The sequence below is a fragment of the Mauremys mutica genome, chromosome 9, assembly GCF_020497125.1.
Source record: "Mauremys mutica isolate MM-2020 ecotype Southern chromosome 9, ASM2049712v1, whole genome shotgun sequence".
In the NCBI taxonomy this organism is placed as follows: domain Eukaryota; kingdom Metazoa; phylum Chordata; order Testudines; family Geoemydidae; genus Mauremys; species Mauremys mutica.
Genome location: NC_059080.1, coordinates 96,041,395 through 96,055,579, shown reverse-complemented (window position 1 = coordinate 96,055,579; position 14,185 = coordinate 96,041,395). Strand labels below are relative to the sequence as shown.

The 14,185-nt window shown below is 43.5% G+C and overlaps 1 protein-coding gene across 2 annotated transcripts in view; it reads left to right on the top strand.

Moving 5' to 3' along the window:
• The window catches only part of DCUN1D1 (defective in cullin neddylation 1 domain containing 1), a 36,298-nt gene extending 28,671 nt beyond the window's left edge, over window positions 1-7,627 (top strand). For both annotated transcript variants that reach the window (XM_045031407.1, XM_045031408.1), the window contains exons 5-7: window positions 2,970-3,052; window positions 3,336-3,432; window positions 4,827-7,627. In XM_045031407.1, coding sequence (XP_044887342.1) covers window positions 2,970-3,052; window positions 3,336-3,432; window positions 4,827-4,906 — 260 coding nt within the window. In that variant the 3' untranslated portion in view covers window positions 4,907-7,627. The remainder of the gene's footprint in view (window positions 1-2,969; window positions 3,053-3,335; window positions 3,433-4,826) is intronic.
• Window positions 7,628-14,185: the final 6,558 nt, after the last annotated feature.

Below are 14,185 nucleotides of genomic sequence, written 5' to 3'. Positions count from 1 at the left end.
TGAGTCTGTCACGGATTCTGTGACTTTCTGGGACCTCTGTGACTTCTGCAGCAGCTGGTGCCACTGGCCCCGGGCCTGCCTGAGCAGCACGGGCAGCCTGTGGGCCAGCTGCACCGGCTGTTGCTGGGGCAGTCTTCGACCACCGTGCCCCTGCCTCTCCCTCAGCAGCAGCAGGAATTTGTGTGTGGGAGGGGGCTCAGGGCTGGGGCAGGGAGTTGGAGCATGGGATGGGGTGAGGGCTCCAGGCAGTGCTCGAGGGGGCTTCCTGAAAGCGGTGATGTCCCTCAGCTCCTAGGCAGAGGTGTGGCCAGGCAGCTCTGTACACTGCCTCCGCCTGCAGGTGCTGCCCCTGCAGCTCCTATTGGCCGCAGTTCTCAGCCAATGGGAGCTGCGGAGCCGGTGCTCGAGGCGGGGGCAGCATGTAGAGCCTCCATGGCCATCCCTTTGCCTAGGAGCTGAGGGATATGTTGCTGCTTCCCCCCCGCACCCAATATTTAGTCAGGGGTATTTGTATAAGTGATGGACAGATCACGGGCTGCGAATTTTTGTTTACTGCCCGTGACCTGTCCATGACTTTTACTAAAAATACCTGTGACTAAAACGTAGCCTTAGTTATAAGCTTTTGAAAAATCAGTTTCTATATGCTCAGTAGAGACTTCCTATATTTCTGCAGCTTAATTCCCCAAAGAATCCATCCGCATTGGGCATGTGCCAGCCAAGCGCCGAGCAGGCCTTCTCCTGTAATTGCAGCCCTGAGCTGCTGTGGGCTGGGCTGGTCCAAGTACCTGAACTGAGAGCAGGGAGACTCCTGTGCTCTGGTTGAGACATGCCCTCCAATTGGGATAGGCAGTGTGGGGGAGGAAGCTGCCTGATTCAAATGCAGAGGAGACGAGCTGGGAGAGGGCAGAGTGGAATGGGACAAGGAGCCTGTGGAGTTTCTTAAATAAGGACTCCCCTTCTTGGACAGTTTCTTTTTGGAATTTCCAACTTAAATGGCTTCCTGTAAAAACTTCCAACTCGTTTCACTGTATTGTCCAATAAAATACTGGTGCTTCTGAATAGATTTGGGTTATTAGGTTGCAAAATTATGTAGCTACTAAAGGTTATTTTCATTAACATTATCAGCTTCTAGGTTTCCTGACATTGCATGATGGCATGTATACACTTCTGGAAATGTTTCATCTGCCTACATGCCTCCTAAACAAGAAGTGAGCTGTAGCTCACGAAAGCTCATGCTTCAATAAATTTGTTAGTCTTTAAGGTGCCACAAGTACTCCTGTTCTTTTTTTAAGTTCCTAAGGAGTTCCTGTACTTACACATCATTTGAGATGCTACCACCAAGCTGGTACAGATTTGTAAAAATCAGCCAGTGGTGGGCTTCATTGCTGCCCCCTTTGAAAAATCCAAAACACGCAGTTAACTAGATTGATAGCAGTGCCAGGATTAAGGAGTTTCAGAATTCTAATTCCACTCATACCATTTATTGGTCTTAATTCTTTGCACTCTATTATGTTTAATTATGCTTCAAACCATCCCGTGAAGTAGGCAAAGTGGAGCATCAGTTTAATATATGAAACGTAAGTGGGGAGAGACTCAAATTTCTGATCGCTAAGAGCCTAATAAGATTTCTTAAGTTTTAGTGCATCCTTGGTATTTTCAAATATAATGGCATATTGTACCCATCCACAAAACACATCAGATTAAAATTTTTACCTGCCTCTGGAAGCCCTGAATTTAAATCTCTTGGGTGAAATCCTGACCCAAATGAAGTCACTGGAAAAACTCCTGTTGACTTCAGTGGGGCCACGATTTCACTCTGTATTTGTCTGGAGGGGTGACGATGAGGTGGATTGTTCTATTAGGCTTGTTAGAGGAGCACTGTTAAAGTTATTGGGAAAGGGGGAGAGACTTTTGGCACTGGGAATAAGTCCGTAAGAATTTTCAGGTGTGAACAGCGTAGGTACTCATATTGGCAGATAAACCTATTTAATCTATAAGTCTTTTAATATTACTTTAAAAAATGCATTGGTTTGTCTGAAAGAGTAATCTAACAGGGTGCCTATGCTTTTTTGCTTCTGAAAGTATAGATTGGTTATGGACAAAACAAATTGGTACACTCCAGAAGATGTAAGACTTTCTGGATGCAGACACTTTGAAGGTGGATCCAGTTAGGCTGACAGTGATTCTCTCTTGGTGGTATTGAGATTTTTGAATGTTCATTTGAAGAGTTTATTCTCTCTTAATTGATTATGTAAACTTAAGTTGTTTGGGGTACATGCACATACTTCAGTAGTCTTGATTTGTTCCTAGCTTTGAGGAATACAGGCCCACTCAAAATAGAGAGAGATTGAAAGTTACTCTGAAAAAATGACTTTAAATGGGCAGGAAATCCACATTGGCCATCATAAAGACAACCACCTAATATACATAGTCTTTTCCGGGATACTTGTCCTAAAGGAAATCTGTTCAGCGATTTGAAAATTTGACAAGACCATTTTGCAACTTTAAAACCTGTAACAAAGTTGCTCTAAAAATAAAATTATAGCAAACTAGGTTATGGGAATTGCATTTGAGTAAATATGATTAAAGGCGCCTAATCCAGCAAATGATGTGGAATTCTTATTGAAGTCACTGGCATCGCTTTGTGTAGAGCAAAATCGGCACTGAGCTGCTAAATTACAGTAAAAAGTTGAAAAATCTGTTGTATGCTTTGGGCAGAGTAATTCTTAACCCAGATAATTGAAATACATTTTCAGATCCTGTGTGCCCCAGGGGTCAGACCTAAATCTGAGGCTTGTTTCATCTGAAACAAACCCACCAGTTTCCTTAGTTTTCATTACCTTTTTAAAAAAATTTGGAAAGAACCTAAGAGTTTAGTTTATAGTCCAATCAGGCTTGGTGAAAATACCTGTGGAGAAAATGTATATTTCAAATATATCTAAAAGAGTAACATATTTTTAATATTGCAGATTTAGAAATGGCTATAGCCTACTGGAATTTAGTACTTAATGGAAGATTTAAATTCCTAGACTTGTGGAACAAATTTTTATTGGTAAGTTTAAACCTTATTCTATAATATAAATTGGGCTGCAATAGGTTTGTGGTTTTTTTAGTTTGGAAGTTGAATCCATGTGTATTTAAGTCTTTGAAGAGATCACATAACTTATTTTGACAGAGCATTCTTTTGTGATGCATGGATGTTGCGGTTTTTAGCAAATACAGTAAGAATTTAGTTGAGGGCGACTTGCATATATTCAGGGATTTAATATTGAATATTCAGACTTTAAAATTAATTTTGTTCATGGTTTTTAAACTCAGATTTTTTACCCAAATAGGAACATCATAAAAGATCAATACCTAAGGATACTTGGAACCTTCTTTTAGACTTCAGTACAATGATAGCAGATGATATGTCTAATTATGATGAGGAAGGTAATATTTACATTTTGTTTTTATCAGTTTCTCTGTGTGTGTGTGTTTCTGTGGATAGTACATTTAGTAGTGTGTCGCTGGAGTACCGTATCTGTCTAGTGACTGGCAATCAGAATGTCTGCAGAACAGTATGTGACTTTTTCAGGGGGTCGAAGAAGTTCTCTGCCACATAGCTGAAGAGGACTAAGCCTACTAGCACAGGCGAAAAATACTTGTGCTGCCACTTCCCCAAAGCCAAGAGATTACTTCTTCTTTTTTTTTTAAACATCTTCACTCCTCTCCTTCCCCCCAAAAGTCATCTCTTCCCTGCATAAAACAAATTGTCTTCAACTCTGCCACACATAAATAAAAATAAATTTACCCACCCAGTTCTTGCTTCCTCCAACAAATCAACTAATGGTGTCCCTCTTTCTCGCCCCCATCTTCTTGCATGGCTTCTCTGCTTCTGCTGTTCCTCAGCAGAGGAACAGTTTTATGTTCTTTGGCCACCAGTTATTGATTTGTTAGCATTTCAGACATAAGTGAAGGTGGGAACACACAGAATGAAAAACATACGAAGAGGGTAGTATTTAGAATTGGATAATCACTGAGTGCACCGTATTTTCATCAAGTACATTAATTTAATCTTCAAGGTTTTCTTCAAAACCCGTCTCCTACACTATCTGCAGTAGCAGCAAATTTTTTGTTTGAAATGTGGTGACATGCTGATGTCGACATATGAACATGACATTAATACGAAATCATTGTGAGCTCTAATTATTTTGGTGCTCTCGGGCTGTTAGCTTGGTGCGTGCATTCACAATTATTAGAATTCCTCCACACTTGCTACTGTTCTGGAGACCCAGATTTGAGTGTGGTTCCCATTTAGGTTAGCCAGGTGAGATGAGTGCTGTGGAGATTGTGCTGTCATACTCTCAGCCCTCTTGGGCCAATTATCATGTTGAATAGCCCTAGGGTGACCAGATGTCCTGATTTTATAGGGACAGTCACAATTTTTGGGTCTTTTTCTTATATAGGGTCCTGTTACCTCCCACTCCCTGTCCCGATTTTCACATTTGCTATCTGGTCACTCTAATTGGCTCTGAAAGGAGTTTTTGTCCAGCTTTTCTTGGTTTAAAAAAAAAAAAGATTGTTATGTTACCTGAAAAATTGAGTGTGTTTGTGTTTGCATGGGGGAGGTCTCAGTTGAGGAAAAAAATCTTAACCAGATATTAAAGCTCAAGAAACAGAATGAAATGAGGATTATTCATTTAAAACTTTAAACAGGAAAGTTAAATCGTCAAGAATCTGTTTTGATTTAAAGAGGTTTTTTTAAACTGAATAGCTCTACATTGGAAGAAATGGGATTTGTTCACCTGATTCCTTATGTGCTCTTGCTTGTTCTTTCCTTTCAGGAGCATGGCCAGTTCTTATTGATGACTTTGTGGAATTTGCACGCCCTCAAATTGCTGGGACAAAAAGTACGACAGTGTAGCACTAAAGGACCCTTCTAGAATGTACATAGACTGTACAAATAAATACAACGGAAAATTGCACAGTCAATTTCTGCTGGCTGGACTGAACTGAAGATCAATCCTCACTATAAGGGTTGAGGGTTGAGACAAACCTTTAAGGATACATCTTGGACCATATCATTCATTCATCTAATGGTGGTTTGGGCTTCTCTTCTAGTCTGAACCATCTTTGCCAGTTATAATTCCAGCATAGTGGATTTCATCACATTTTTGTGGACCACCTTTGTTTACTCTCCCATAAGTCTTAGAAGCTTTATGATGATTATTTTGAGATTTCTGGTTTCGCATAAAGCACAATGCTGTCTTCATGAGACAACTGTTGTCTGGCATCTGCATTACACAGATCAACATCACAAGTGGTTTTTTTTAAAACTCCTTAAATATACACTTTGGGCTAGTTGCAAAGACTATACTGATAGCACTTCCTATAAGAGTGATATATTTAAGTGTACGGGGTCCGATTTTTTTTTTTCTTTCATGGCAGATTACAGGTATTGTCTAAGTGAGTTTTGAGTATCTGATTAAAACAATTGTAGAAACAACCAACAAAAACAAGAATGTTGATACTGGGAACTCTAGGTGCCTATATGGAAGGTTTTATTGTATGTCACCCATCTTTGAAAGGAGTTGAAGTACTACACAACTACTGTGCACTTATAGCACCCCTGGTTTAATATTATAGTCAGCCTCCAGTGAGCTTCATTGAGACACGCTACGTGCATAACAGAATCTAATATTCTCTAGACTATTATCTAATCAGATTTCATTACAATTTTGAAATGCTTATCTGTCTGTCCAGGAAGGTGTTTTCATTTTTGTGGAAATCTAAAACTTGAACAATATACTGAATTTGTGTCTTATGTTTTGTACACACAGTATTTTAAATTCAGACATGGGTTTTGATGGTTGCGGTATGAAATAACAAATGAACCTGCTTTATAAGAGGGTGACAAATCTGATACGAATCTGAGTTTTGAAGTGATTATCACAGGCCATTTAAGTTACATTTTTACAACATATAGGTACTGCCTTTATGGACACAGCCCATTTTCTCAATTACTTACTTTGTTGGGATTTTTACAGGTCGTTGTGGTTGCCAATTACAGATATTAAAAGTAAAACTTTCTCAAACAAGCAGAGATCAGATGCAAAATACTACACTGGCTGCTTTTGTTCCCTTACATTATTTTGTCGATCACTACTACTTCTATTTGTCTTACTGCACATAACTAAATTAGAACTGATTTCACTTCAAAGCAGGATTTTATCTTTTGTGCTTTTTAACATTACAGGAGCCCTTGAATTTCTTTCATCCTGAAAATGCTTTTTCACTCTTCAGTTGCTGACTTATGAAGAAGAGGCTATTGTTTTCTTGAAATAAAAACTTCTGTAAAACAAGCTAGAAAATGTTAAACTAGGATGTCTAAAAAAAATTATTATAGTAATTATTAGGAATAGGGTACTTATTTGAATACTCCAGCCAGTCCCATGTTAAGGTCGTAATTACTGTTGAAATTAGTAAGTGGAACTTGCACTAAAACAGCAGTACACTTTTATGCAGATGCTAAAAAGATTTTAGGAAGAATTTAAGTATTAAACTGCTAAAACTTTTACCCTGTGTGCTTTGAAGTTGACTGAAAGGTAGGCTTCCCCTCATAGCAGTGCCCTTTTAATAAAGTCCATTCATGCATTTATTTCAAGAATACAGTTCTACAAAATGCATTGCAAATTTCTATGCCAGCTACCGGAATTGGCGATGCCAAAAATGTGTGTGACTTTTGTTTTGCTGCTTTCAGTATTTCCTTTTTTAAATTTTGTGTAAATAACAATGAGGGACTTGAATTATGAAAACTTTACAAGGTATATATGCGTGCTGTTTTCTGTCTTAAAGGTTTTGGTACAGTTTCAGATTGATTAGTTCAAGTATGCTGTGTTTTGAGATGAGCTCTAATTAGCTTTTATCCCAATACAGATATGACCGTCGCAAAAATCTGATATTGGTTAGTGGCATAATGCCATGGTGTTTTTAAAGAATATTCCTTATGACTGCGAGACCTTTTCAACAAAGTAGTGTTGTCATCAGTTTGGTACTACACACTTATAATTACTGTGTAATTATAAAACAAAAATACATTACATAAAGCTTTGGATAATTATGTAGCAGAAAAGTTAAGGTTATTCATGCTGTAATGGCATCTTAGAATTCAACGAAACAAATGACTCTAGTTGGAAACAAGCTTGATTTAACAGTGTGGTTATTCTAAGGATAAATGCCTGCTTACAGGAAATATTTTGTATTGAAAAGTGCTCAGACATGTGGCCATGTGTTCTTCCTTTATATATGCGTGTGGGTTGTGTTTTTTCTTTTTAAAGAATTCAAACAGTTACCTACTTGGATTGCTTTAATTCATAAGTGCTTAAGTCCTCAATTTGATGATGATTTCCCCTTAATGGATCGGTTTCATTTTGCCAAATGTCAAAAAATGGGTTAAAAACTTAAAATTTGTAATCTGTTTTTATACATTAAAAATGTACAAGATTAGACGTGCCCTGATATAAAACACTTAAGATCAAGATTATATTTAGTAAAGAACATCATCTGCATATCTCTGTAAGTTCAATGTAATTTCTTACAAATCCCTCTCATTACCAACAGAGGCAATAAAGCTCCAGTGAAATTGCCGTGACTAAATCTTCTCATGCATTGTTTTAGTCTATTGTTTGTAAAACTTTATTTCTAGACTTTTTTAAAAATATGGAATACTATGTCCTGAATAAAACGTGCACTAAACGGCAAGCTTTTGGGGGGAGGAGGGGAGATCTAAGAACTGATACATCATCTTGCCTGCCACTTAATCTAAATGTTTACAGCTACAAAATGGAGCTATTTTTATCCAGCTATGCTGCATTGACATTAACTAGCATGTGATGGACAATACCATAAGTACATGCAGTGCATTTGTTTAAATATGGCTGGTTTGAAGACTATGAGTAAATGACTTTTTTTTATTGAGCAACCTGTTATTAAATAAAGTAACTTATGAATTGCTTCAAAACTGTTTTACAATGAAATCCTTACTGAGAAATCCTTATTTAAGAAAGATATAATTTTTTAAGAATACGTTTAATAAACTTTTGTCATTCACACTTATTTATATAATTTTTCAAGAAGTCTCTGTAGATTTTATTTGAGCATGATATATTGACTGTCATTAGGTTTTTAAATACTTGGTGCCAATAACGTATGTGACCTCTACAGAAATCTAATGAAAGGCATACTTGGGAGAGAGTTAGATTTCATCTGGAAAAGTTTTATTTTGTATGTTAATAGGAACACTTATGGTATCATGTTAGTACCAGTAAACACTTAATTGGAGAGAACTCCCATTTTTAAATAGAAAGTATTAATTGTCTGTTAGCAAATTGTAATTTAATTGTAAGTTAATTGCTCATAGATGTTTTTTAAAGCCAGAAGGGACCATTGCAATGATCCATTGTGACCTTCTGCCTAGCACAGGTCAGAGAACCTCACTTACTCCTCAGGCTTTTCTGTCCGAGCATATCTTTAGAATGCGAGTGTCTTGGTTTAAAGATCTTCAAGTGATGGAAAATCCATCACCCCTTGGTAAGTTCTTCCAATGTTTCCAACAGGCTCTATTTAAAAAAAGAAAATATAATTTCTCCTTTTTTCTATTCTGAAGTTGTCTAGCTTAGCTTCCAGGCATTTAAGCTCATTATGCCCTTTTTTGATAGAGCCCCATTTCCTATCAGAAATTTATTTCACATGTAGGTATTTGCAGATCATAATTAAGTCAGTTCTTAACCTTCTCTCAAATCTTACAAGTGATCAGTGTGTTTGTCTTTTTTTTTTGTCTCATTTTTGTAAGCAAGTAGGTTTTGAGTGAGGTGAAACGTGGGTGTACCTAAGATCAATCAGGTTCATGAAAGGGGTACGGTCATCTGGAGAGGTTGAGAGCCACTGCTTTACAGGGCACAGGACACAAACTAGATAATATGACTTTCCTCATTAAACTGAAAAATGGAGGTGCCCTATGGCAAAAGGCAGGGACAGAGCTCAGACTCAAAGGCTGGGAAGGGAGGATTGAAGGGCAGGGCTCGCTACTTCCCTGTCTGTCCCAGCTGAAATGATGGTCTAGAAAACAACAGGAAGTCAGAGATTATTATTTGCATTGTGGTAGCACCTAGGAGCCTCAGTCATTGACCAGGACCTCCCTCTGCTAGGCACTGTTCGAACAACAAAAAGACAGTCCCTGCCTCAAAATGCTTAAAAACAAAGTATATAAGATATTAGCAGAATATTAAATGGAAGCCTGCATCTCTCCAAAGTCACAATATCTTACTACTTCTGTTAAATAGCTCCCTTCCTGCCCCTGAGTGTCGTTGCAGGCCGGTCCCAGAAGCCTTGTATTTTGTGACCTCTCTGCTCTCCTGCTTGTAATGATGCCTTTTGACAACTATTTCTGGGTATGTTGCTTGCTGCAGGCAAAGACTTGATGTGCGCTTTCAATAATGGGATCTTCTGGCCTATTTTTAACAGGTCCTTAGTTACCTTTTGTATCAGGCTGACAAGGTTGCCTTTCGCCAGGCCTCTGTTATGTCCTCAATCAGAAATTTCTCTGTCTTCCAATTTTGTTTTGTTTTTTAACTCCTCCTCCCTCGGTTGAAATGTTTTAAATCTGCATGTGGGTGGCAGTTCAGATATTGTTCCTCCTTTGATATCGATAATTTTGTTTGTAATCATTAATTTAGCATGTGCCAGAGTGCACGGCTTTTTAACTTCAAGCGTTTTCACATTGAAATGTGTTGCAGACATAGGGTGACTGGACAGCAAGTGTGAAAAATCGGGACGGCATGGGGGTAATAGGCACCTATAGAAGAAAATGCCCCAAATATTGGGACTGTCTCGTCACCCTATGCAGACAAGGACTTTTCTTGCATGCTTACCTTCTTGACTAGCCTATTCATCTCCTAACTTTGGGCTTGGCTACACTGGCACTTTACAGCGCTGAAGCTTTCTCGCTCAGCGGTGTGAAAAAACACCCCCCTGAGCGCAGCAAGTGCCAGTGTAGACAGTGCACCAGCGCTGGGAGCTGCGCCCCTCGTGGAGGTGGGTTGTTTAGGTTGCTGGGAGAGCTCTCTCCCGGCGCCTTAACGTTGCCAGTGTGGATTAGCCCTTTGATTGAATTCATTAGTATTGCAGTAGTACCCGCTGATCAAGGATCAGGGACCCATGGTGCTAGCCACTATACAGATGCAGTGAAAAGAGCATCTCTGCCCCAAAGATCCTGCAGTCTACACCACTTAAATGCTAAGCTCCCAGGCTGCTGTAGGGCTATTCAACACAGATTCCACTGTGTTGCTGGAGAGCGGTGTAGAGGGAATCGCACTCCTCGTAGTCACTTTGATGACGTTGACTTCCTTCTCCTGGATCTTGTAATATATTTTGGACATTATGAAGCATTTCTACCCTGGCAAGACAGACAATGGTTTTCCTGGGTGGGATTTTGCGGTGGTATGTGGCGATCAGACACACGAAAATAATTTGTAGCTAGTATGGATATGTCTGTAATCCTGTGTTTGGAGAAGTCTCTAGTTTGTGAACAGGGGAGCTACTTCTCTGGCCCTCCTCTGGGAAGCGTCCAGAGCTTTAGGTTAAGTAACATTATCTAGGGTGCTCTATTGTCTAGTAAAGTCACGGACAATCACGTCCTGGGTTGAAATATCATGACTAAGAGCTTGGCTACACTGGCGCTTTACAGCGCTGCGACTTTCTCGGGTGTGGAAAAACACCCCCTGAGCGCTGCAAGTTTCCGGGCTGTAGATGCACCAGTGTAGACAGTGCCCCAGCACTGGGAGCTGCGCCCCTTGGGAGGTAGCTCTCTCCCAGCACTCTGCCGTGACTACATAGCCACGTTCAAGTGCTGCTGCAGCAGCGCTTTAACGTTACCAGTGTAGACTATCCCTAAGGCTACGTTTTAGTCACGGGTGTTTTTAGTAAAAGTCACGGACAGGCCATGGGCAGTAAACACAAATTCACGGCCCGTGACCTGTCCATGACTTTTACTATATACCCTTGACTAAAAATTGCGGGGGGGAGTTTGGGAGGGATGCAGCCGGGTTGGGGGGGGGTACTGCGTGTGCTGGGAGGGGCGTTGCCTGGCAGGGGCACTGCGGGTTCTGGGGGGGATGGTTGGTGGGGCTAGGGCAGGCTCCCTCCCCAGCTCCATGTGCTGCCTCCGCTTTGCCCAACCCCCTGGTTCTACTGCGGCCAATGGGAACTGTGGGGGTGGTGCCTGCAGGCGGAGGCAGCATGTGGAGCTAGGAACTGAGGGAGGGGAGTTCCTGTAGCCCTGCCCTGCACCCCAGCCCCACCCCAGCCCCGAGCCCTCCCACACCCAAACTGCAGCGGCTGGTGTGACGCACCCAGGGCCTGCCTGAGCTGCTCCCGGTACATCAACTGCTGCAGAAGTCACAGAAAGTCATGGAGTCCATGACTTCTGTGACCTCCATGAAAAACATGGAATCTTAATCATGAACGAAGTTGATTTTCAAATAGTCTTCAAAAACTGATGGAAGACAAGCTTTGAATGTTCTAGCTACTGATGATCAGGGAAGGTCATTTTTTTTCAGTTCTACAAATGTTGCCGTATAGCTGGATTTGTGTGAGTCTAGAATTTGCTGGCTGCTTGACTTTCTGAAGTTGGGTTCTTAGAGATGTTTCCCTTCCTCTTCTCCCCGCTAGGGTTCTTCTCTTGATGCTGGGATATAAAACTACAATTATTCCTCTTGTAGTGCTACACAGGTGCAACCAACAGGTGCATGGATTACCTCAGTCACTACTGAACACAAGTGATGCTGGAGAAGAGTGCGTGTGGGTGGTGGGGAAAGGGTCGGAAACCATAGGTTTACTTTGCCAAAGTTTTACTGTCAGGTGGAGTTAAAGCCTAACAAAAATGACAGATAGGAGCTTACTGCCTCATTCTAACATTTGCTAAAGCAGAGGGGAGCATCTTCTGAAGAGGAAGGAGCAAGGTGGGCTCACAGGCACTGGAACCCCTTCACGGAGGGTGTGGAAGCGGTAGGAGGATGCAAAAGAAGGAAATGAGAAACAGGTGGACAGAATGTCATGTGGTACCAAGCCTTTTTTCACCCAAGACAGTCTTTCTGCTGCCTCGGTTTTCCTAAGTGACTTTGCCATGATCACAATATCACTTGTCCTGCCTTGCAGCACTGTTATTCCTTTAGCCAATATTAGCCCTGGCTAATTCTTACATAACTAAGGGAACACTTTCACAAAAGACTGAAGTGACCCGTGCAGCCAACACAAGTTTGTGATTCCCTGGCATTTGTCTTGCAGGAGCCTATGCATTTTTCCTGTATCCCTGGATTTGCTCTTGCTGTCTCATGGTGCATGCTGCTGCAGTTGGCCATGCCAGCCCTAGCTGGCTGTATCTTGCCTCCACTATAGCTGAAAGTGAAGGCCAAGGAGAAAAGGGCTGACACAGCACAGACACGTAGGTCAGCATAGAGCTGGGCTGGGCTGGGACACTCCATCCATGCTCTCTTTGACCTTCTGGGTAAGTGAACATAGGGGAGGGACTGAGCCTGAGTGAGCAAAGTGTCATAACTGGCTGCCTCCCTCTTGATGCTCATGTGCAGCCTATGCTGGTTCCCTCAGGCCCCTTTCAGCCCTACTGCTGTAGCACAGAGGAACAGCCTTGAGACTGGGGAGCCGGGGGTGTGCGCATGTCCTACCAGGGGCGTGGTAGGTGCCTCATCCATCGCCTGGAGGGGCCATTTCAGGGCTAGGAGAAGAGGCGCTGTAGGGCTGGCTCTAACTTTTTTTGCCCTGCTGCACCCCACCCCCGCAAGTGCCACGCCACCAAACCCCCCCCCCTCAGAGCGCCACGTTGCCTGAAACCCCCACCTCCTCAGAGCGCCACACTGTGCCAAAGCCCTGCCCCCCCAAGTGCCATGCTGTGCCCCCCTCAGGCTGCCTGAAGCCCCACCCCCTCTCTGAGCACCAGGCCAGCCCCCGCCTCCCCCTGAGCGCCATGCCCCCCCAAAGCCCTGCCCTTGAGTGCCATGCCCCCCAAAGCCCCGCCCCCTCAGAGCACCACACAGTGCCAAGGCCACGCCCCTGAGCACCACGCCATGCCCCCGTCCCCCCTCCAAGCGCCACGCTGCCCCCACCCAGCGCCGCCCTGACGAACCAAAAAAAAGCAAAAACCCCGAGTGCCACCCTGCACTGCCCCAAGCACGTGCTTGGTCAGCTGGTGCCTGGAGCTGGCCCTGGGGCCTCCTGTGGCTGAAGCAACATGCTCCCTATTCAGGGACGGGGGCCAATACAAGGCCTGGCAGCCTTTGAAGGGGAACAATGCCAGGTGTGGCCCTGCAGCAACCTTGGCACCAGTGCAGGGATAACTAGCGTCTTTGTCCTCCCCGCAGAGCAGGGGCACAACCTCTGCCAACATTAGCACCTACCTTCAGCCTCCTTGGCCTGTGCCTGGCTGTAAGGAGCTGGGAATGCAGCCTCCACGCTGCTTATGAATTCTGGTTGCTAGTAGGTGCTGTGTGTGGGTGCAGAGGTGGATTAAGATTTAGTGGGCCCTGGGCACAATGTCGATTTGGGTCCCATGCCCTGCCATGCCCCCCTCCCCCCCCGGCCCAACCTCCCCCTTCCCCCAGGCGCTGCCCCCTGACCAGTCCAGCAGCTGGGCTGTGCTAAGAGTAACGCAGGGAGCTTGTGCTGCTGTGGGGACCCGCAAACCCCCCCCCCCGGATTCTCCACTTGCCCTGGGGGCAGTGACATGGGCCAGGGGCAGCTCTTGAGCACCCTGGCACCCCTACCCAGGGCACATGGGGTTGGGGGGGTGCCCACAGCTGCCTGGGCTCCATGGGTGGGTCTTACTACAGCCTAGAATGTCCATAATGGCCAGGAATGGCCCCGTTTTGAGCCCTGACCACCAAACTTTTTTGGTGGAAGTGGGCAGCTGCTCGTTGTGCAAAGGAGACAACTGCCCACCTTAGCCAAAAAGGGGTTGGGGGTGGGGGAGTGGCAGGGCTTGGGTTTAGCCAGCCCCCTGTGAGGGAGGCAGATGTGTGTGTGTGTGTATTGGGTAAAGCTCCAGTCGGCTCCAAGTGGGCCAGCTGGGGTGGGAGAAATGTGCTTAGATTTGGCCAGGGGCAGAGGAGGAAAACTAGGGCAGGGGTTCCCC